The 25892-nt window shown below is 37.6% G+C and overlaps 1 protein-coding gene across 1 annotated transcript in view; it reads right to left on the reverse strand.

The window, feature by feature from the left end:
- Positions 1-1662: 1662 nt before the first annotated feature.
- Positions 1663-25892, reverse strand: part of LOC121637411 (potassium voltage-gated channel subfamily B member 1-like) — a 41430-nt gene continuing 17200 nt past the window's right edge. Inside the window, exon 3 of the mRNA XM_041981570.1 lies at positions 1663-7655. Coding sequence (XP_041837504.1) covers positions 5814-7655 — 1842 coding nt within the window. The 3' untranslated portion in view covers positions 1663-5813. The remainder of the gene's footprint in view (positions 7656-25892) is intronic.

Genomic DNA, 25892 nt, shown 5'->3' on the forward strand with positions numbered 1-25892 from the left:
TCCTCTTGCATCACCTGCCTCACCTGGGTTAGCCCCACCTCCTGTGTGGATCCTGCAGCAGGCTTTATTAGTGTAAAACCTTGAGTCTAGACAGAATATTTCTACTTAATGAAAAAGGTAGCATTAGTAAAAGAGAAGCAGGAGCGCCATCTTTCACTGATACTGAACATCCTATTCACATTCAGTACATACTGTGCTGACAAATATGGAGTTAAATGCAAAATAACATCCATTTTCATCATAAGATTAAAAGTGATTGCCTTGTTAAATGTTAAAATTATATAATGGCTTAATTTTAATTTGGTCTAGTATGTGCACACTTGTTGCTCTGTTTTACAAACTGCTGTATACACTTGTAATGGATGCATTAAACTATAAACACACATTTTAACTGAATAGGACTTCAGGCAGCCATGAATCGTTTCTTTTTCATTCAGACAACTGCTCTGAATCTAAAGATATACCTTATATGATCTCCACAAAGATTCATGTTTGCCATCAGTCAGAAAGTGAAGCCTTGATGATCGTCCACTTTTCATTAATATTTAGGTTTAATAATCCATATTATTATATTGTAGTTACATTTTTATTCCTATAGTTATCAGATTTAATGTTAAGATTAATTCAAACCTTGCAGATGTTTTTCTTTCTGCAAGAAGCTTTTTCTAAAGTGAAACCTATAATGTGAAGCATGACATATGAAGCAAACTCAAGAGAAAAGTAGCATAGTAGTAATAAAGGAATCAGTACTAGTCTTGTGCTGTTTATCTGCTGGTTCAGAGCTTATCAGCAATCAGGAAGAAAGTGATCAGATTAATTTATTATAATCAATGTAAGATATTCACTCTGCTTTCTAGGAACATGTCATTTGCTATCTTTATACTCTCAAGTCTGTTCCTCACCTAATTTCTTAACTAATCATTAACTTATAATTAGCAGCTTCACACAATATTATAAAAATGTACTAATTAACTAATAGTTAGTTCCTCATTCGATAAATCATTTAATCCTTGTTTAGAAAAAATATTACGTGATTTCCAAGAATGTTGATGTAGTTTTCTTTTTCTGCTGATAAATGTTTGTCGGGGCCCCCAAGAAAAAAGTTGACATAATATTTTAATTTCACCACAGCAGACAACTGATGTTCTCTGCAAAAACATGGAGGAAGTATGTGCAACAGAATGAGCTAGAAAGTATCAGCAGATAAGGTACAAATCTAGTATTATATGACAGATTTTGACTGTTCTAACAAAACTAACTATTTGAATGGGTTTACATTATCAGCCAAAAGTTCTGGCACGCTTTCCTATTGGATTTAATATGAAAGTGTATCCAAACCCTTGACTGGTACAGCACTTTGCCCAGAGAGATGATTAATATGTGGGACATGTAAGCAGCTCATTAGGGGGAAAAAAGAAAAAAAGAAAGAAAGAAAATCAAAGTAACTGAATGGTAATTGTAGCATCTACTAACATTGTTTTTCTATTAACGTTCATCATGACAATGCAGTGAGTTGTTTAATAAGAAACGACCAGCAGATGGCGCTGTTGTAAAACAAAAAAAATACACACTTATCCACACCTCACTAGCTTGCTCTTGTGGTTTCTTGTGTAATGTATGAACATAGCACATTTTACTTAATGCAAAGAGAGACTCCAGCACTGATTTACCATCTTTTATTAAGCATCAGTCAGTAAAAGAACGAATTTGCTTCAAAACTGCTCATTGTAGATATTTTCCTACAGCTTTATCAATGATATTTACAGGTTCTGTGTGTCAAAGTTTTATAGCGCTACATGCGTTGAAAAACAGAAAACCACACACATAATATTCTACAAATTCAACTGGTACAAAGTATGAAACTTTACAAAACAAACATTTCCCAGACACAGTAAGGGCAGCACACGGAGCTATGTGAGTTGAACAGAGTGACTGTTTCCCTGAAGGAGGGAGAAGATTCAGAAAATGTAATTTTATTTCTGTATTTGGCTTGAACCTCTTGTGTGAAACATTGTACTGAAAGAAAATTGTTGTTTGTAATGTAATGTTTTAATTTGTGCTTTTGGAGACTGTACTTAAACCAATATGTGCCTTTGTATGTTGAGCTTTGAATGGTCTCATGAGAGCAGAAGATTTGGTCAAGAAAATCAATAAAGTGCAGTTCAGAAAAAAAAGGAAAGAAATATATAAAAAGCAAAAGAACTGTTTACATTCATTCAACACAGAAACGAGTTGATTTTGTTAAAATAGACTATGGCTTGTTTGGAGAAAAGTTTACTGATTAGAGGCTCATTTCAAACATTTGTCATTTACTGCATGTCTGACTGTTGTGTGATGAATGCTAATGAACTTCATTGTGTTCCACACCCTCCTTTTTCTATCTATCTAGTCTTTTTTATCTCCCTCTAACACCTTCAACAGAGATAATCATATGACTAGTTGTCAGTTTGACATTTTATTCCATTACCATGCAGCGTTAAGGGCTGGGCTGCAAAAAAAAAAAAAAAAGAAATCCACACACCAGTGACTTTTTAGTTGACAGTAAGCTTCCCTTTTGCCAAACTATTTTGCCTCAAAGTTTGATTCTCAGAACTTTTGCATGACCCCATTTTACAGTAGACATTCCTGTAACTGAGCCTTTCCTGCAGGCCCATATCCTTTGCATGCCTGGGATGATATTTATAGAATAAGAGATTTAAACACATCCTCAAAAAGATGCCACAACTCATCTTTGCATTGACATAAAAAAAAAGAAAGAAACAAATGAATTATGCATAAATCTGGCAGTGTAACTTTATTTCTTACTGACAGACTGCAAAAGTGATCATTATGCCAGATCAAAAGACTTTTATTACCAACCACAAAAGCAGATAGGTCCAGATTAGAATGACCACAGTGTGGTTGTTGAGTTTTTTGGGCATAAGTTGGACGTGAAGTTGGGAAGCAGAGTGCTGCAGCCATTATTCAAGATGTCAGTTCTAATCACGCTGACAGCTCTGATGCACATCTCTCTCTGTCACACACCATTTGTTTCCATTCCATTCACGTCTCAAACTCACGTCCTGCAGGAAGGAAGGGTTAGCCGAAGTCCTCATACACATAGCTGCGGTGGCACCTCAGGTTCAGGCTCACGTGGTCATCCTCTGCCTGTTCTTTTGCAATTTACTGAGATGTGTGTGTGTTTCTATGTGGACGGCCGGAGTAAATTGGAGTGATGATGAGCACTTTGCTTAAGAGACCCACAATCCAGTTCTCTGTTTATATAATTTTACCAGACCTCACCACACTGAAGACACAAGGGAGTAGGGAACAGCTGAGATGAATGAATGAATATGTCTTTACAAATTAGCTTTCTTGCATGCATCAAATGTGAGCCATCCAGTCATCTCAACCATCACCATGGAAACAGTGGTCGTTCACTCTACTGAGTGTGTGCTTGCACCTGTTTGTTTTGTGGACTGGGCCTTTCTCATGTAAATGTTTGGTGCATTTTAAGTGCACAGAAAAGATGATAGAGGAAAGGGCTGTAAAACCAAATATACCAGTGTGCCAGCATGAAGACCTAGTTCCCTTTATGTGCTGCACAGTTAGCTTATTTCTCATTTGGACTCCATTTGGGCAGATTCAAAGTGCAGGGTAGGCGTTTGTTAAAAGCAAAGGCACAGAAATATCTAAATCATATTATGTCTAATGACTGCAAAGAACCATCAACAGGAAATTCTTTTTAATCTTAATGTTTTAAAACTAAATAAAAAAGTTGCTTTGTAGTAAGCTTGCATGAGAGAGAGAAAGAGAGTATGAGAGCACCAGATAATCAGACTAGGTGATAGAAATCAGGTGCATTAAAAACCAAGCGAGATACAGAATATTTGCCAACTAACGTGGTCTGTATTGTACCTCCTTCCTGTTTGCGTGCTGAGTGGTAAGCTGCACATCACTGCATGTTTTATGTTTTAAGGAGATGTCATGTGAACTCATATGAGCAATATGTGTTTTGACTTTGTGAAATGGACTATTTGCCAAGAACCAAAGTGCTGAAAAACTTTAGAGAGTTTTGGAAATGATTTATAAGATAAAGTGCCACCTTCCTTCATTTCCTGTCTTCCTACTTCTTCATCTTCACTTTTTTATTTGGAGGTCAGCATATTCTCAAGCTTATACATTTGTTCCAAATGAGCAAGTATGGCTCCATGAAATACGTCAGATTCTGCTGTTAGGAAAGGGAGTGCTCAAACATCTTGATAAAACATCAAAATGTACTATCATCTGTATAAGTTATCAGAAACAACTTCTTTGGTTGGTACATTGCACGAAAGACAAAGGGACTGGCTTTGACAGGGTAAAATATAAACAATATAAATATATCTACTACAGAATATTATCTATTATAACGCAGCACGTACAGTTCAATGCAAAACTATGAGGCTAGCACAATATATTTGTCTAAGAGTCCATTTTTTTTAGAAAACATCTTAAAAAATATAGATTATTTTGATTCTTGTACAATAAATGTGTATGTTTTATAGGAGATTCTACTTATGTAGTTCTACATGTACAATATTGATGCTCCTACAAAACTGGAATCAACAGAAAATCTGTTGGATTTTCACTGCTGTCTTTCCAGCTATAGTGACGTTCATGAGTCATTTTTATCCAAAATTCAGTCGATCTGCTACAAGAACGACAATTCCTTTGAGAGCGTTTTCATTTTGACTGAAAATGAATTCTGATAACAACAATCTCAGGGACACTCACACACATAGACTTTTAGAGACAGAAGAAGTATAATAACAAGAGTAACAGGCTTTTTACTCTGTGTTTGTAATAAAAGTATTGATCGTATTGAGGTGCTCTGTCTTGCCAGCAGTCGGACACAATGGGAACAAGAAGGAAAATGATGGGTGCAACCTCACAGTGTCTTTCTTTGTTGTCTACATGTATTCTGTGCAGTAAAAATCTCAGCAGACACTAAACTCCTGTGGATCAAAAACAGACTGAAACTATTGATTCCGCTAAATGTCACACTTAAGACAAGAGACCACTAAAACTACATAATAATACATACAATATATTTGAAAGATAGTTATTACACAGACACCTATGTATGTGCTATCTTCCTGTCTGCTTCTGGCTTTCTCTCGTCATACAAACATAAAACATTGGAGACAACATGAACTAAGGCCAGTTTTGAAGGAGGGAGTTAAAGGAAGCAAACTATACATATTCTCAAACCTTCTGCTTTGTAGTAGACACTGTATATAAAATACACAGAGAATGAAAAATACACCCCCTCCACACTGCAATATAGTTACTTGAAATATCTCTCCTGAATGTGCCTTGTTTCAATGCCCTTTGTGGTTTGCTACTGATTTGACAGCCTTTGCTGCAGTGGCTTTAAAGTGGTATCCAGGGACTTCAGAAAAGTAGGTTCTTGCTTATAAAAATGATACTGTACCCCTACAGCTAGAATGTAATGATTAGATTGTGATCTGGGCTAAAAGAAGTGTATAAATTGCAAAAACCCCCACATTGCATTCCTGTTATTCCATTTTGAGAGTCCACTAATTGATTTAATGAGGAGTCACTGGTAAGGAAAGTTTGAGAGCACAACACGAAATTCTTTCCCATCATCCACAACTCATATATATTCATGAGAGAAGAATTGTTTTTTTTTTTTTTTTTTATTTATTTCTTCAAATGTTCCTGCAAATGTTCTGAGTGGTTTTCATATTTTTGGGAATTTCACTGTGCTTCTCATTTGCTCTCCTCCTCCTCAACCTGTTCTCTTCATAGTCTACTTCTTTACAGTAACTTTAAGAGTTAGAGTGACCCTTGTCTCCCTGAAGTGGCTGCAGCTCCTGAGCCACGTGGTTCTCCTGCCCCTCTAATGGCAGCATGCTGTTCCCCAGCTTCCTTTGAAGGCCCTCCATGTGGTTGGGACCTTGCTGCAGGGTTAGGGGACCAAACCTTGGGCTGGCTTTCTCCAAGAGTCTTTGGGTTGCTTTGGCGCCTGAACCATCATGTGGGTGCTCCTCTTCATCTGTATCAGCATCAATGAACTTGTTGATAGATGCATCATGGAATGTGAAGTTGCTGGGCAGTATGTTCTCTGGGCTTTTGCTGGGGGTCCTGCTACTGGCAGTTGTGTAGACAGATGCCTCAGGGCTTTGTACTGATGAGCTGTCAGAAAGGACTCCTGTCCCTGTGTCCTCACCACCTCTTACACCAACCTTAAGTGAGCGGCTCCTGAGTGGGTTATTAAGGCGCAGGCCTCTGGGGCTGTCAGTATATGGGTTAAGCTTGGTGCCTTCTTCTGTCAGGGGTGCAGTAGTGCCATGTGATCCTTCATGTTCATTTTCCAGGGTGGGCTCCAGGCTGGGATTGGTGCTGACCCTCCCTGTCATGTTGCTGCTGGGGCTGTGGGAAAAGCGAGAGCTCTCGGGAAAGTCAGTGGCACAGCTGATGAAGCTGTCAATGCTGGACATACTCTTCATGTCTGTCACAGCCTCCACTGTGCCTGAGACAGCTTCAGTAGGGATATTTCCCATTTCAATTTCAGCTTTCTGTCTGAATGCTTTGGAATGGGGCCCCTTCTCCTTGCTGTTGATAGATTCTGACTGGGTCTTGGCCATCTTGTTGTATAACTCCTCCAGTTTCTGTGCACTGAGATGCTGAGGGCTGGTTGAGGGCTTAGCATACTCTTGATAGCTTGACTCAAGTGTCTTGGAGGGGCTGCTGGGGTTAATCGGTGACCTGTGTCTTGGGGTTCCTCTCAGAGGAGACACATGATTGTCATGCATCTTCTCTTTCTTTTCATCAGTTTTTTCCGCCATTACATCCATGAGCTCCACATTGCGGCCAAACGCATCTTTAATGTTCATAGAGACAATGCTACCATTTCTCTTAGCCCGCTCCAGAGCCTCCCGTCTTTTGATGGCTTTCTCCTGCCTCTTTTGTTCTTTGTAGAACTCAGAGAAGTTATTCACAATGATGGGGATGGGTAAGGCTATCACCAATACTCCTGCAATGCAGCACAAACCTCCAACTATCTTTCCTAGGAGAGTTTTGGGGTAAATATCTCCATAACCTACAGTGGTCATTGTAATAGTAGCCCACCAGAAAGAGGCTGGGATGCTTTTAAATTTTGTGTCTTCTTCATCCTTCTCAGCAAAAAACACTAGACTGGAGAAAATCATGATGCCCATGGCCAAAAAGAGGATAAGCAGGCCCAGCTCATTGTAGCTCCTCCTCAGAGTGAAGCCCAGAGACTGAAGACCTGTAGAGTGACGAGCAAGCTTCAGAATACGCAAAATCCGCATGATACGGAAAATCTGAACCACCCGGCGGACATTTTGAAATTGCAGCACACTCTTGTTTGATTCCGTCAGGAAGATGGTGACATAGTAGGGTAGGATGGCCAACAGATCAATGATGTTTAGAGGACCCTTAAAGAACTTCCATTTGTTGGGAGAAGAAAGAAAGCGAAGCAGGTACTCCATGGTAAACCAGGCGATACAGACAGCTTCTACATGGGCCAGTTGTGGGTTGTCTGTAGCTTGACCAAATTCATCAGTGTCCTGCAGCTCTGGGAGGGTGTTCAGAGACAAGGCAATGGTGGACAACACAATGAAGAGGATGGAAATAATTGCCAGGATCTGTAAAACAAAGAAGGAGAATATATTTTTAAACTAATGGCAAAGGATGTTGGGGGACCAAAGTTCTCATTAGTCCTCTTTGGTTCTGTAGTTCAGCCTGAAATTTCTTTCCATGATACTTTAAAAAAAAGGAAAGCTGAATTAGGAAACCCCCTGACTTTGCTTGTATCTGAACCATTAATTTGACTATTTTAGTTTCAAACTAACTAACCGAGCAACTAATGGATGGATTTACTGAAATCTAATCCAGAAATGATCCCCTTATCTGTAATTTCTTTTGGTGACCACCAAAATATTAATATTTTATATTATCAGGTCAAATTTTAATTTGTCCATGGTGTGACCAAGTTGCTTCAAGCTGAGTGATATATTCTGCTGTATTTAATGTGTGTGTGTGTGTTTGGTCGTGTGCTTTGGTCTTATTTAAGTCATATTTATCTGATGGGGTGCAGTTTGTTCATTCAACATTCAGGAAAGAATTTTAAATAATTTTTATCACTTACAAAGCCCTCAGTTGCCTAGCTCTCATATCTAAAAGATCTCAGCTTTCCACATCACCCCACAGGAACTCTGTCCTCAAAAACACTGTCCTGTTAGTTGTTCCCAGAATTTTTCAGGCTCGAATGGGAGGCAAAGCCCTTAGTTTTTAGCTCCTCTCCTGGAAAATCACATCCCAATTTGGGGATCTGATGCAGAAACTGTCTCTGCTAAAACAAATCTTAACACTATTTCAAGAAACTTTGATTTAATTTACTGATCTCTCTGGTCAGTCTGTTTCAACACTCAACCTTGTTTTTAGTATTGTATTGATTTTGTATTTAAATGTCTTGTTTTTTTCTGTTTGTGTTTTATAGACATTTGTTCTTTAATTTGTATAATTTTGGATCACAATCATACTTGAAAAGTGCTTTATGAATAAAGTTGAGCTGAGTAGATTTCATTAGCAAATATAACTATTCTAAGATTTGGATAAATTTAATCATTAGCAGCTGTGAAAAAAATAGTGGCAACATTTCGTGCTCTTCATGTGAGAAGGAGCTAAAACATCAGCATGTTATCAATGTAGCTACGTTAGCATTTAGCTGAAGGCACTGTTGTGTGCTTTGAGTACAGCCTCACTGAGCATCTGAAATGGCTTTTAAATAACCTTCTGCTCATATTTTTTGGCTTACTTTAAAGTTCAGTGCTAAGTTTGTCAGGTGAAAAATCAAATTATTGCCAGGCCATGCACACTAGGAAAGAGAGGGTGGCTTCAGGCTAATTGTTTAATCCAGAAGTAAAGCAGGAAACTAATGCAAATGCATGATGGCTACTTTAACTGGAGCAAATAAAAGGGTTTATGTTTTGAAGGATGCACTGAACTATTAGTGTGGAGGTCCTTTAATCTTTGATGTAGCTGATATCACATTTTAATTTCTGGTATTTTAAAAACTAATTAATGACTGTTTTATGAAAATAGGTCCAATCTCTATTTCTACAGTAAACTTTATATATTTTTACTTCTTTGTACTGACAGTGTTAGCAGATTCAACAGCAGCTGAAAATGACAGTGGGGCTGAAGGTAGAGCTGTCCCTGAACTATATGCTGAAAGTCATGATGCACCATGAAGTAAAACAGTGCTTTAACAGTGTCAGAGGAAGGTCAGTCCCCTGAGAAACTCAAATTCAAAGTGACACAGTGGTGCAGCTGTATCTGTCATATTAAATAGCATCTCAGAAGTGCTAAAATATCTAAACTAGAGACAGTAGTATGGTTTTTCATGATACTTTAATAACTCTGGCCATTTACTTTTCTGACTTGCATGTCAGCATTTAAGAGGAAACAGTCAGGACTAATGTGGTCTCAGGGGCTGATGTTTTATTTTCCTTTAAGTCTCTTGCATTCCTCAATACCTGGAACTACAAGAAACCCACAACTGTTTTACAAAGCATACCATACATAGCCACCGAGCCTCGCTGAAAGAGTGATGAAGGCCTCTGGAGAATTTAGGGACATGCTAATGATATAATCTGCTGAGTGCAACAGGGTCTGGCAACAGTGCTGGGGATTAAGAAGGCTGCTCACAGTTGTGGCACACCTATTATTCCTGTCTCACAGTCACTGTGAAATCCAATACAAGGTCACTATAGAAGCTGTGACCCAAGTGACTGGCAAGTAGGATTATTCCTTGGCATCAGTCAGTCTCCATAAGCTTTAATTATTGTTGACAGGTGATTGCTTGTATATATACCTTGGCCTTTGAAAAGAGGTGGGGTAACAGGATGGAAATACTGCTGTGAGTAAGGTAAGAGAAGACTCAGGAGGGTATCATCTTCAGCAGTGAGAAAGTTCACATGTAAGGGTAAATTAAGTTGCATAGAACATTTTTAACTCTTTTTGAGCCTTTCTGGAAATAGTCTGCTGCCACCTGGTCTAGATCCCAAGAGACACAAAATGATGGATGGAAACTCAAGTATCACCCATTAGAGGAAGATTTTACACTACTGACTAATTACACTCCTGAGAATAAAACAGTGGAACATTGATTTCACTTTTAACAGCAAAAAGTGAATAGTAGTTTTACTTTTTTCAGTACTTTTTGAGGATGTTTGTGTCTATTAGCTAATTAGAAAATCAAAAGTCTGGATTGGTAGAATGCAATAATGCAGTATAAGCATTGATTGAACATGAACAATATCAGAACCTCTGTTCTAAACTGCGTTGTCTAATGGAAAATACATCAGATCAAGGCTTATCTAGTTTGACACACACACAAGCTGGGGTGGAGGTAATGCATCATGCTGATACTAAGCAATAGACAGCACTGAAAACTGAGGTGTGCTGTGTAAAGGGGAGACCTGGAGGATGACTAGCTTCATCAGTTTCTCACCTTTACTCACATTTTCCTCTTTCAACCCAATGGTAAATCAGCTGGGATCAGCTGGAGAGGAAATTAAAGGGAACAAAACACTTGTTTTACTGTGGACACCGTGCACAGTGACAAGTCTGTGACAAAGAGAGAATCAGGCAACCCCATCTGGGCTTTGCAAAATAAATTAAAAATACTCTCTTTAAAATGTAGAGATCTGAAAGAAACTAAGTGTGTTTTAGGTGTGCATCTGAGGGTGCCAAAGCTGGAATGTATCTACTATGCTGCAGAGGAATTAAGACACAGATCCACTGTTAAAGAGGGTTATGGCTAGTGTTGTGTTACCTCATTAGCTCTTAAAGACAAGCACTGGGGTCACGAGGGCAACCCATCTCACTTCCTGTTTGCATAAACTGAGATGAATTTAATAATAATAAAAAAAAAATACTGCTGCTTCTGCACAACAGAAACTTACACTCAGCTCTAAAAAAAATTCATACACACATGAACGTACATATTCACTCCCACCTCAGTAATTAGCTCCAAGCTTCTCTTTCCTAAAGGCTCAGAGAAGAAGGAGGCTGAATATTTAATATCTTCCCGGAGTGCAAGCTATCCTGCCCTGGAAAAGGTGGGCGTAAGTAGATCCTCACTGGGCCATGACAGACTGCAGAGCCTAAGTGTTAGCCTAGTTTTCATACAGCTTTCTCCACACAAGGTTGGTCTGCCTGCATGTTTCTCCAAGGTCGGGATGGACATGGACATTCCACTGAGAGGCAGTGTCCCATCAGGGCTGGGAGTTTCGAGGCTCTACAGCACGTGTGTCAAACTCAAGGCCTGTGGGCCACATCCGGCCTGTGAATGAATTATTTTTGGCCCACATGATCATATCTAATCACTATTAGAACTGGCCTGCTGCTAAGTTCATATTGTGGGGCTTCTCAGGTTGGCAGCCGTATTAGATTCCATAACTTTCAGTATAAACTATGACATATATAAATACAGTATGTATATTTATATGTGTGTCTGTAGAAAACTGACCTTCAATGAAGTTTATTTTTTTTCTCTTACCATTACAGGGCATAACATTTTTCAAATGGTGAAATTAATTTTGACTGTTTTTGTCAAAAGGCTCCAGCTTCCCTGTGACCCTTAATTGGGCGAAATGGTATAGATTATGGATGGATGGATGGATGGATGGATGAATGAACCAGTCCAGCCCTCAACTTGTTCCAATTTTTTCATTTTTGCCTACTATGTATTTGAGTTTGACACCCCTGTTCTACAGTGTCCAGTCCAGTTCTGATAAGTTTTTAAGGGAAAAATGAACCATCTCATTCTTGTTAATTTCTTAACTTCTTAAATATGTAGTTGGTTTTCCTAACTACATATTTAATCAGACTCATCTTAGCTATTATTATTATTATTATTATTGCAAGGCATTTTACTTTCACCAACAGTAAGACTGAGAAGCTCACTAGCAATAAAAAGACAAAAGATGCAGGCAGTAAAAAGATGAGCATCAGATAAAAACTTGACACACCAGTCACGGCATGATTTGGGTCTAAAAACAGATAATGTGAATAACAAGGTGGCCTGGAAGTCACTAGAGCAATCCTCTAGTGACTGCGTTTTACTTGTGGGTTTTCCCTTGTACCACGCTGTGATACGTTGTTTTACCTCTTGTATGATGTAGTCCTAACTGGATTTGCCTTTTTACCGCATAAGCTGAATCAATGGAGGGATTGTATCACAGTGACTGGGCATAAGTGCAATATGGCATTTCTAATCCTCTTATAGTACTACTTCTGTGGCTTGCCAAACAAATTTTATGTAGGCCTATGACCTGACAGTTGAAGCATCTCTTACAGACTGGAGGTTCCCTCTGCAGGATATTGTTTTTCCTTTAGCAACCTCAGTGGAAAAGATAGATTAGGTTACACTGCCAGTAAGCACGCAGAAGGTTCCTTTCCTCAGCAGTGGAAATGCTAGAAGCCTGTTGCTTCTACAAAAACATCCTCCCAGGGTTACAGTCACCTTACTGGAAAGTTCCACATGGACTGCGGTTCTCACCAAATTCAAAATTTTAACTAGTAGAATACTCTTCTCTTTCTTTTTTAGTAATGTTCAAGTCTGTTTCTAATGCTTTCCACACTCCCTAACTTTTTGTGAGGTTTAAACCAAGACATAAACCCTATACTTTAATAACTAATAACTAACTTAATAACTAAAGTGGTTTAGCAAGTAATACTTACTTAGAGATGGGAACATTGTCTTTGTTAAAAGCTATTTTCAGCTTTGGATTTTGCGCAGTGATGAGAATACAGCAGCTAAATGTTCACAATAAAGTAGGAGTATGTCATGGAGTGTAACAAAGTGGCTCACTAATATGTTCTTACACAACAGGACAACAGAGAAATAAGCTGGATCAGGCCTTGGTGATTAGGACAATACCTGCTAATAGGATCAGTTCATTGCTGGTTTTGGTGTTTTTATGGGATCTGTTGACTACAGGAAAAACTGGCATGATCCTTAGACAATAAAGTCTGTAAAATAAAAGCCTAACACTGACGGTATCACTTATTCTGTAGTGAGGATGTGCAATTATATGATCAAATGGGAATAACTCAAATGCCTCTTGAGTCACTTTGGTTAATTTTTCTTAAAGTTCAGACTAAGATATTCTGTTTGTGATCTACAGATGAATTTCATATAAAGTTTTTTAGTTTTGAAAAAAGTTTGGTCCACCACTGGTTGCTGATTCTTTAAGAAGTTAAGTTTTTTTTATCCAGTCACGTGTGATAGCATGAGACAGAAAATCTGGAACAATTTTTGTTTATACTTATAAGGAGTTAAAAGATCAGTATAGACTGACAAGAGGCCTCATTTACTAAACCGTGTGGTTTAATAATAGTTTAAAAAAGAGCTACTTGCTCTTCACTTAAATCTTTTGTATCAAGACAATTCTACTTTACGAAGTCTCAAAAAAATATTTAATTCTTTATTTCACTATATTCATTAGACTGCTTTAGCTTACTACAGTTTTATAAATGATGACACAGAAAGCATGAAGAGCTAATAAGACATCATTATGTCAGTAATTAACCTGCCTATTAGTACAAATGCTGTTGATAAACCATGTAAACAAAAGATCTATTTGCATCTATTTTGATAGAGGTTTAAGAAATGGCATGTAATGGTTCCAGCTCCATAGATAACAATTTTTCCAGCTTTCATTTCTAACCATTTTAATACTTTTAATGCAACTTTGTCTATCTTTAGGTCTGGACATTGGTTGGATAAAATAAAACATAAAAAATGTATCTGTTTGGGCTCTGTAACAGCAATTTCTTTTCTCAATTTTTCAGCAAACAAATCAACCATTTAATTGAATATTTCAGAAACTAAGCATCAGATTAAGTCATAATTCGATTAATCATTTGCTGCAGTCACATATGAAAATCTTTCAGCTTGTGTTCAACCAGCTGCAACAGCAACATCCTGTGTTACAGCATTAATGGACACATAATAATCTGTTAATATTACAGTTGTATTGTAAAAAGGATTCATTCACGTTCATGCTTCCCATATTTAATCATATAATTATTCATATTTAAGTCTAACCATGTTGTATTTCATTTTCTTGTGGCTATCTGTAACATTTTGTGGTTAAAAGAGAATTAGAAAAATATATAAAATGAAGTTACTTATACAGTTTGTTGAACATGTAATAACTGGATAGGCAAGTCACATTTTAGAACCTCAAAAATGTTATTTTACAATCACTGCTGTTACTTTCTGAACTGTTGCTGCAGGAAAACCAGTGTTACATTAAGTGATGTCTTCCAGTTACAAAGTAAATTGTTATGAAAACATTTTACTTCTGATCACTCTCTTTCAATATGGGACAAAAGCAATCAATAGTTTTAATTTAGCTATATAAGTGCCCCCATGAAGTTTAACTTTCCCATTTGTTCCCGAACCATACAGACAAAACTATTAAGCATCTCTCAAACTGAGAAGACCCCCCCCCCCCCCCCCCGTATCCCACACAGATGTGTTCTCCTCCTCACCTGGCTTATTTCACCTTGCCTAGCAACCTTCTCTGTCTCACCTCAGCCCACAGCATGAAGCCTGATTATATCCAGTACTGTGGACTGAGGGGGAGACAGGGAGATGGATTACTGAGCTTGCAGCTATTCACAGGATGTGTCCTTTCAAAAGTGTGAAGGTGGTGCTAAAATGATGAGGCACAAAGGCACAATGCATTAAGTGAGTGTGCAGTGATGTATGGTTTTCTGAAAATCTGTATTAACTTCTGAATCCAACATGGTCATTTGCAAGAAATATTTAGCATGACATTAAAATTTAAGTTAGAATTAAGTCAAAATAGTGTATGATTTCAATGTTTGTCCTAAGAATCAGGAGTAAATATAACTTAATGGATTTTTCAGAAATGTGTGTAAATGCTTATGTGTGCATGTTTTAAGTCTTTGTATATACCTTCACCCATCTGTAGTCTCAGAAAATAAGAATGTTATTTATACTTGGGTATAAAAAAACAAACAGATAAGAGAATAAGAAAGGGGGAGAAAACACTGTAAAAAATGAGGACATAGATGGGAAGGTGAAATGAGGGTGCTTCCCCTGGATGATGAACAAACCATTGCCATCTGTTCACCATGTGAATGTCAGGTTATTCGATCAAACATCTTCAGCAACATTTAATGACACAGAAATATTTCTCATTTAACTTAATGCAGTACCATGTGCTCTTTAGTGTACATGATGTATATCAAAAATATGAGATATGAAATTGGAAAATTCGTCCAATTTCCTGCAGTATTGTATATCCACAATCTCACAATGTTTTAGGCATCAATTTTCTGTTTTTGTGTAATTTAACCATCTCTCTATACACACACAGACTTCAGTATTTAAACAATATTTCTCATTCTTCATGCAAAGATAAAAAAAAGTGTCAGATAAAGCAAAATATTCTGAACCTTTATTGAACTGTGTGTGCTGCTCTGCTGGGGATAAAAGGGAGGTATGGCCTCCAAACAGTTGTATAAACCTGCTGTTGTAACCCTCAGAGAACTTGAAGGTTTTTCCTCAAGTCTGCAGAAAGAAAAAAACAGGAAAGAAAAACAAAATCACAAACACACAGTCTACATGGCTGAACTACACTAATGGAATAAGTATGCTCTCCCTTGGGAAGTTCACTTCTGATAGGCAGTGGATGTTTTTGTGTGGACCTGAAATGCTGCACACTGGTGAGACTCATGGCTCACAGCACACTCACATCTCCATTCTGCAAAGATGCATCACACCCAGCTGAAAATGACACATACTCAAAAATCTGGCTTTGTTCTTGAAGCTTTGTTTTGCAGGCTGGAGCTCCAGCTGTCTCTTGTTGCTATGGTCTTTGCTCACTCTGAAACTGGCAGCAGTGTTGGCAGGCGAATGAAAAGAAAAAAATAAATAAAAAACACAATCAAAGACAGTATTCATCATGCTGAATCACCATCAACTCTGTGAAAATGAACCATTTGGCCACATAGAGCATAAACAACCCCAATGCTGTTTATTTTTAAATCTTTTATGAAGGTTCTTGCGATGTTAATTACACAAGAGGATAAGTGCCAGTCGAGAAAGTTACCAGGGTTTGCTGTAATTAATATGTCTTTCAGGTCAAGTCAGGTTTAATTGTAATTAGAGAAAGTAATCAACATCAAGAGGAAAGAGAGATGCCCCGAAGAGAAGCCGTTTCAGATGCTACAAGCCAGTAGCTGTTGGTGATTATTAGTAACACTTGCAGTTGCTGATCCCTATTGTAAACAGTTGCCCAAAAACTATGTTGCAAAAAGTAATTTCTAGAAATGAATGAATAATAAAAACTTTGTTCGATCAATAATCATAACTCAGACATTTTTACACTATTCTATTGAAGACAAAGAGCTCTCTTCTATCCCCAAACTCTGCTATTTACTTACAGACCATACTATGGCTGCAATCTGTGGTGCCCCATTGTGTGAGAGAATGGTTAAAAAGCTGACATAAAAAAACCCCACAAAATAGTGATCTTTGATCTGATCAGAAACATGAAGTTAAGAAAAAGGTGCTAGGAGAAATTTGTAAGGACTTGTGAAAAGACAACCAGCCTACCATTAGATGCTGAATATCTGTACATTAAAGGTACAATGTGTAAGAATTACCTACATATGGTGGTAAATATGGGCATAGAAATGGCTTAAAATACCAAAAACAGTTGTGAGTAGACAATGGCTTTTTCCAGACATGTTGCGAATGGATCCAGCAATGACTGCACTACAGGTAACTACTTCAAAATTATGGATATGTGTACTGTCTTCTTTTGTGTGCCTTTTAAGGCATCACAACCCAAACAGTATTCTAGCTCCTATCAAACAAACTCCAGTTTTAAAGCTCTAAGGGTTCTCACTTCACATGCAGAGTTGTGTATCCAGTCAGAGACCCCATGGTGAAAAAATGGTGGCAACAATATGGCAGCTGGTATGTACTGTATGTGGACCCACAGCAAATAGATATAAATGGCTCATTCAAAGAGAATGAAACGAAAGCAGTTATTTTAGTAAGGTGAATAAATACCAAAAGAAAAACAGGTTTTAATGATAGATACACACACACATATATAATTAGCTTAATAAAATATAATATAAAACTCTGTCATCATTAAAATTAGCAATTCCAAAATGTAAAACCAAAGGAATAAAAACATTAAGAATTTATTTACATTCTGTCCAGTGTTTTTTTTTAACATGGTGTCCACATGAAACAGGCAAAATGTTCTCCTTTTTTGTCATTAAGGGTGCTCCAGTACTTCTCATGTTAAAGGATAAAGGAAGCACTGAAGCTGCTTTCTTTAGCATTTAGAGACTTCAGCCAGCTATTATCGTGACTGTCACCTAAATACTTCCAGGTCATTTCACTCACTTTGTAGCCTTCCTAAACAAAAAAGAAAGTTCAACTAGACTCTGAGACTTGAAGCTTGAAAAACACAAGCAGTGTGTCTGCTGACAGCTAATTAGCATTTACTAATTTTTCTTTCTCTGACGACCTCTCTCTAAGTAGTCACCCAGGTCGATGTTTACCATAAGGACCAGATGTCAGTGGGCTCCTGTGACACGATTGGGTGTCAGCACTGAGTGGAGAGAGTTACCTGGTCTGCTCACATGAAACAGGAGAAGCCTGTTCACATAAGTCTATGTGATCCATTATCAGGTCTACTCATTTGTTTTAATGCTGGACATTCAATGACACTGAAGACAGACAAAATCTGATGCTCACATGTAATCAAATAAAAGGGTGCTAGATAATAAGTTAGAGGAACACTGGAATTACTGAGGAAGTACAACTGCTCCATCCTAAACCCTTATGGTAAAAACTTTGTTCAAAACCCTGTTGTACACAATCTGAAACCTGCCTTCTGCCCCCTGGTGGACACCAGGAGCCAGAAAACTATGCTACATTAATTTTGACATATCACACGATAACAACTATTCCAACTATCCCAAAATTCATTTGTTCATTTTTTTTTTTTACATTTTGTTAAAGGGCCAAATAAAGACTTCAAACAAAGAAAATTCTTGGGTTGGGTTTTAAATGGTTCATTTTCAACATCCTATCATAAATTTTCTTTAAAAAAATCATGTAAAAATGCATTCAGCCTCTATAGACATACATGTACAGGAGATTCTCTGTATCAACTGCATCAGTGGAACAAATCAAAATTTTTATTGTAACTACATGAAATAAAATTAGACCTTTCTGTCTTGCATTGGACTTGACAAAGGATGCAAAGAAAATCATCCACTATCTTCAGCAGCTGGTGCAGCATTCTTTTCTGAACAATTTGCCTTAGCAGCTCCAGTTATCTCCACCACAGAACCAGCCTTCTTGATCAGTTCTTTAAGTCTCTGGCTCTGATGCTGCTGCTCCAACAAATGGCTGCAAAGCTGATTGCACTTTCCACAACAGACTTACAAAAGATATGCAACAATTTGGTGCACATTTGAATCATCTTTGCTTCCTTAGAAAGTAGAGTCTACTTTGTCCCTTCTTAGATGCTTTTATGTTGCTTTTCCAGTTCAGTCTGTTACAGTACTTGTGTTCCTTCACCACCTCCACCTCTTCTTGAATTGTATTAAAAGCAGTTGAGAAATCAAAGAACATGATCCTCAAAGTGATGCCTAACTGGTCCAGATGAGAGACGGCTCTCTGAACCAAGTAGATGATGGCGTCTTCAACTCCAAGCCCATTACAAACTGTAATGGTTCCTGAAAGGTGTTCGCTTGCTTATTGAGGTGAGCCAATAGCAATCTCTCAAGGACTTTCATGATGTCAGTTGTTAGGACAACTGGACTTTAGTCATTTCGTTTAGATGGTTGGAATTTTTAGGAACTGAAAAACACTGGATGCTTTCCACAGCACAAAAACTCTTTTCTGACTCAGGCTGGTGTTGAAAAGGTGCTGAAGAATCTAATATAGTTGTTCTGAACAAGTTTTCGGAACCCTGGTGCTGACACCATCTGGATCTTATGGTAGCTCATTATTGTAATTTTTAATCTCATTATTTGTTATTTGACATACAAAGTTGGGTAACTTGTATGTATATATATATATATATATATATATATATATCTTTTCATGTCTTTTATATTGCAGTAGAGAAACATGGGTGCTACATGGGTGCTACCTTTCTGTATGTATGTGAAACTACTAATGCATCAATTCTAAAATTATCTTAACTGGTCCCATTGTGCCAGGCCAGACTTTCAGTGTAGCCATGACAACAAATTCACTAGGCTGCAATCACAGAAAGTGCTGTGCTGCTGGATGCCTGTCAGGATCTATTTCCTTCTGCACCATTTCCTTTTCCTTTTGATTGTTACCTTATATTTCTCTAAGTGCATGTGTGTGTACGTGTGTGTGTGTGTATGTGTGTGTGTGATGTCTTTCTGTGTATGGGTAAAAATACATTTCTGTTTAAGCCATGGATGGCAAATGGTATGTGATCCATTTGACATGGTCAGCTTCATATAAAAATTTGTGAGTGGTGAGGACACAGAATCCATAGAGGCAGAAAATGCCTTGAGTCTTATTTTAAAAGCACATGAGCATCTCCCATGGAGGCAATCATCTAATACTAGATATTCAAAGCAGATGGAACAGTGTGGAAGATTTATTCCACTTCTTGATTCATTCATTAATTATATTTTTGAAAGCAACATTTTCTAAAAGTTACATACAAGATTTAACAGCCCCACAAAGTTCCTTTTATACAATTAGATATGAAGTCAAGTGCAATATAAAACCAATTATTTTTCATTTTGCAGAGATAAATGTCCTTCTGTGTACAAGCTGGTGTCTCCTCTTGAATGATTCAGTAGGAGTGGGCGGGCAGGCTATAAGGAAGTTCCTGCATGACCACCGACAACCCCAGCTGCACATGCCTGTTAAGGCAGAATGTCTCCAACACCAGAGTCAAAACGTTTCTTCAAGTTTTCTCGACTCATTTTTTGTCCAGGTGCCTCTGAAGGACTCTGGAGGCCACCTCACTCTAAGAAACCCACTCATTCTCAGTGGCAAAGCAAGGTGAGAAATACATAATGTAGAAAGAAACTGAGAAATGACGTGTTTGAAACACTGAGTATGGTGTATAATGTATGCAGCTGTGATGTACAGGCTCCAAGGAGCCCCGAGGCAACAGGCATAAGAGAAAATTTGGAAGTGACCCATTTTCTTAAATATCTCACTGAAATGTTAAGAAGTTTTGTAAGAGGAAAACAAAGAAAGACAAAAAGAAATATGAAAAGGATGGTGAGCAGAAAGAAAGTGAGGAGCTGACATTTACCATAAGAACAGTTTAGAGGGATCTAACCTTTAAAATGAACATTCACTTTGAGCTTAAAGGCCCAAGATACAAAAATAAAACATTCATTAAAACTGAATAGATAGAGCCATTCAATGCAGCTTAAAAAGGACATGAAAGGATCATACTTACATCTAGTAAACTTAACATCACATTGGGTGTTTGTAATACTGAAATGAAAGTTTCAGTACACTTAAGCTGTAATAACACTGGACAGAGACAGTAATGAAACAGAAAAGTATAACCATGTCTCTGCTGCAACATAATGGAGAGAGCAAACAATGACGTGATCTCTGCAACTGGACCAGGATTTACACACTAAGGATCAAAAATATAAAAAGATTTATCAATGCAAAGGGCAGAGGAATTAATTGAGTTAAAGCAATGCAGGAAAAAAAAGGTTTGCCCTTTCTCTGTCTCTCCTTTCCTTTTTATATTCAAACTAAATTACATGCACATGCATACAATAAGCACGACAAACCGCAGAACAGAGTGTAAATAGATCTCCTGGGGAAACTGCAGCACACACAACTCTATTCAACTATTTGCATAACAGATGCAGCAAGGCATTCACAAAAACAGGACATGGAAAACATGGGCCACAGGACATGTGATCACATCCAGTGGAAAAGCCAGTAACTTAAATATATATTTATAGTATTATACTACCCTATATATACAGGTATTTATGGTAGTTGACTGTTGCTACTTATTTTTGGTTGCCATAACTAAAACATGTTACCATAATGTCACTACTGAAACCAACCACATGTGTGTCCTTGTCTGTCGTTATGGAGACTCTCATTGACAAATTACATTACCCCAGCTCTTCCATGTAACCATTACAAGTGTATTTCTAACCCCAGCCTTAAAACTGCTGCTGGATTTTGGATGCATTGAATTAAGTAAAACACCCCACCCCCCCAACACACACACACACACACATAGACATCCAAACGTCTATTCATAAACAATTGTGTCTGAAGGAAATGATGGCGTCAGCAAGACTGATCCTACTACGGTTCTTCAGTGTATACAATCACTCCTATTGCAACCAGACATGCACAAGTGCTTTAAGTTTATTTATGCAGTTCTAAATACGAGCTCAGAAGCAGCGTCGCAGGGCTTCACTGTGCTGTTGTTATGTAAGCAACAAAGGATGAGACACATTTCCAGTTCAGACTCTTAATCACAGGAAGGAGAAAAAAACAACACAAAAACCTCTACGTAAAAGAAAGTTGATTAAACTTTGAAAAGTCTCTAACAATGAGTCAAGCTTCCAGGATGTACTTTACTTCTAGAGTACCTACAATAGCACAAACTAATCTTGCTGCCTTCAAAGTGTGTTTGATGATGATAAACACCATGATCTTTCAATTAGTCAAAATAATACCAAAACATAACGCAATAAAGATTTTTGTTTGGACTGTTGTATAAGTGCTATCTCACAATGACTTTAATTTGTAACAGTCATCATAAGATTTAGAGATGGCAGTAAGCAGCTGGTATGGAAACAACACTGACCACAGCAGACACCTGATTTCCACTCTGCAGCAGCCCATGGCCAAGCATGCCCGTTAAAGTAGTAACAACAGTGCGAATGATTTGCAAGTGGAACAAAAGTCTTAATTATAAAAGGATATGTTTAATGTTGCTGCCATCCACAGGATCTTGAAGCTGAGGTGTTAGTGAGGGTGAGACAAGTCTTTAGGGCAAAATTAGGAAATGTCTAATCATAGACAAAATCATTGTTTAAAGAAGAAGAAGAAGAAGAAAAAAAAAGAGCACAGTCACACTATACTTATGCAATTATAAACCTTACAGTGGTTCCCCAGAAAGGCTCAAGACAGGAGCTACGCTTACTGAATAAAAGGCTTAAACACTTGTCAGACTGGTGGTTGATGCTCCACACACTGCCTATATCCATCCAGCTTGCTGTAAACTCACCGACAGTCAAGCATGCTGGCCCAACCAATCACTGCCATACATGGAGATTCTGACCTCATATTGAAAAACATGGAGCAAGTCTTCTGCTGCCTCTGCTGACCCTTACTGTGTACTCCTGAAAGTAACATTTTCTTTGGGAATATTGTGTTTTACTCACATTAGTTTCTAGGCCATCACAGTCTCTGCTACTGATCGACCTTTCATTTGGCTGAGTAAACAGCTTTTTGTTGCCTGTTCAATGGACAGTCACAGTGCTTTCTTTTATGAAAGAAATCAATCAAGAAGCTCTTTTAATTTGCAGCTGTTATCCTTCCCACTACTAATCGGCTTCTTTTGGTGCTAGCACAGCTGGTGTCCTGCCTAGCAGCAACTGTAATGTATTAAAGAGAGGCTGCAGGGTGTCCTCGCAGTGGCCATCCTTTATTATGCTTTCAAAGTGTTACTTATCTCTACAGCTGAAAATCTGGCAGGGTTTTAGTTTAGATATGGATGTGTGGTGAAATCAGTGAGCCCATCCAATTAACCCCATCCTATGATGAAAAAGAATATATTGCATTTCAGTTCACTTAAATCTCTTGTGCCATGGACTTACTTGCTTAGCATGTACCTCCTAATGCATGTAAAACACAGTTTTGAGGTGGAAACCAAATAAAACCAAACAGCACAACAATACATGTGGCATCAATGCCTAATAACCGTTTACAGGTAGTTACTAGACTTAGCAATGAAACCATAACCCTCTGTTAGAGAACTAGTCATTAGTTCTTTTTACTTCAATGACAACATGTTGATCTAAGGGTGACAAATGTTTTGGTTCCCTGTGAGAACATTATCATAGTTTACTCCAGAAACCCATAATTGCCAACATGAATATACTTTTACATTCAAAATAGGAAGTCCTGGTACAGAGGATTGTAACTTAAGCCTCATCAGGGAGACACTTTCGACACTTGCTAACATCATTTCTCTCTCTGACCTTTCAATCAGTCATTTTTCCTTCCTGTTGTTAGCTCTGAATCTATTTCTTCATCTTTCTGTTTTTCCATGATAGTCATTTAAGTTACTTCCTTTTTCTCTGAACTCATTGGGATGACATTTACTTTCCTTTCTCCAAAAGGTCAGCCCCAAAACAATCAGGTGTCTGTCAGAACTACACTGCACACACACACTTTACACCCATCTTTGTCTTTCAGTGCTTGGGGACCTTAGTTGTCTTGGATCAAGTCTTTTGCAACATCAACTTTCCAACTTTCCAACCTTTTAAGCTGAGATATTTTGCATTATAGGCAACTTAACCAGTGAGTTTAAGCTCTAAGATTTTCGTTCTCATGGTTGAACTAAACAGTTTAACTTCGCTGAGATTAGAAAACTATTGAAAAGCCATTTTGATCTTTGTTCTACTCTGAAAACCACTGACAGGTAAAAGCAGTTACATCTTTCTTCTTGCAGTGCAACATTCTGTACAGAAAATCAGTGTTGTTAGGTTAGATTAGGTTATGTTAGGTTATGTTAGGTTAGGTTAGGTTAGGTTAGGTTAGGTTAGGTTAGGTTAGGTTAGGTTAGATTAGGTTAGGTTAGGTTAGGTTAGGTTAGGTTAGGTTAGGTTAGGTTAGGTTATGTTAGGTTTGGTTAGGTTAGGTTAGGTTAGGTTAGACTAGGTTAGGTTAGGTTCTTTTTATTTCATTTTCAGCATACTGACAAAATTAAAAGTTAATTATACAATAAACTGAAATACTGAAAAGGAGTAGAAAGAAGAACAAACTTATGAAATCTGCCCCTTTATCACATCTACTGTCTTTTAGTATCAACCATTTGATCATATCAATCAACAATGAATCATATGTTCAACATATAATAAGACATTACTGTAAGAAAAAAAAAAATCATCCAACAATCCAGCTTACTGGTAGTAAACATGCTACTAATACATAAAACTAATATAGTTTTTCATATTTCCTTATTGTACAGTATTTTATTCCTTTCTCAATTTGATGTTTTGATTTTCTTATTCAAATTATTACACAAATTATTCACTAATTATTCCCTTTTCACTGTAACACAGTATTCCCTCACTTTTGTCCTAAATATTGGTTTTTCAAATATCTTTGTTCCTTTTAAATTATAACAATTATTCCGTCTTTTAAAACATACTTTGCAGTTTGTTTGGTAGTGCTCTTTTACTGGCTTTGAACATGATTTTTAAAATGCAACATTCCACAAATTCTTGAATTATTAACAATAAAATTAAGAAAATTCAAGTTGTGGCATTTATATGAATGTTACGTTGACACTTGCCATCTATCCCCCCAGCATGACTGCCCTTAAAAAACTGCTTGGGAAGGGCTAAAAATAACATGACAAGACTCTAAAGTTCACACAGCTTTCAAATTTTCAAAATAACAATCTGATGGCATCTGTGAGAAACAAGTGCAATCCACAAAGACCCCCCCCAAAACCCAAATGATGCAGAACAAGTATATAATTAATAAAATGCACATAAAAATATGTCTAGAAGAAAGTTGTTTCACGACAAGAGTATTTCCAGACTTTTTGACCTTTGACTCAGAAAGTATGAGATCACACTAAGATTAGAAAGGAAATCCTTCAAGATTTGGAAACACAGTTGTTGGCATCATTCACAGAGGTAAGGTTGCCAGTGGAGCAGCCCCTAGGATTTCCATCTAATACTGATTTTGATCTGGGACAAGGCTGATAAAGAGGCTCTTATAAGCAGCCCTCTCGTCTCATTTTCTCAAAGCTCCTTGTGGCTGCAGCCCTTCTAAAGTGACCACATGATCAATACTACATAATGACACAATAAGAAAAAATGTCACAGACATGCTGTTTGTACCTCTTTATTTTCTGGGAAAACAACACAAAAGGATGAAGTCTGTCATCAAAAGGTAGCTTATTCTGACATAAGTAGACAATTGGCAACCGTTTAGCAAGCCTGGTGATTGTTGGATGAACACGCTAAAGTCGTGTGCACGGAGCATGGGTAAAACTTTCTAAGAATACAGACAATAACATGTTTTATTATCATTTGCAAAAACCAAAAACATGAGAGCAATCGCATGTGTGGCACTTCCTGCAACTCATGACACTGATTAACCTTCAATCCAAACTTTAAGTTATTCATGAAAAGCTGATTTTCTTTCTTTCTTTTTTGGTCCTCAGGCTCTGTGCTTGAGTTGATGTTGTTTTGTACTTTTGCTACAAGAACTGTGCTGGAGATACAGGTCTTTTAGCCAACCTTGACTAAACTGCAAAGTCTTACAGGAATAGTAAAATGTAGCTCTCCCAAATGGCTCAGGGTTGATTGAGGGTGTTAATTGTCAACATTAGGAGCAAAAATGTTATCTTCCAAATGAAGCATCCCAAGGTTTAAAAAAATATTTGATCTCTACAGTATTAGAGATATGTAAAAGAAAAAAATGTTTTTCAGAAAACCAGATAACAGAACTGTTGCAAGATATGAAAGCTCCCAAGTATGGAGCACTGGACTTTTTTCCATCCACAGTCCAAAGA

This window comes from Melanotaenia boesemani, chromosome 3, assembly GCF_017639745.1.
Source record: "Melanotaenia boesemani isolate fMelBoe1 chromosome 3, fMelBoe1.pri, whole genome shotgun sequence".
Classification (NCBI taxonomy): domain Eukaryota; kingdom Metazoa; phylum Chordata; class Actinopteri; order Atheriniformes; family Melanotaeniidae; genus Melanotaenia; species Melanotaenia boesemani.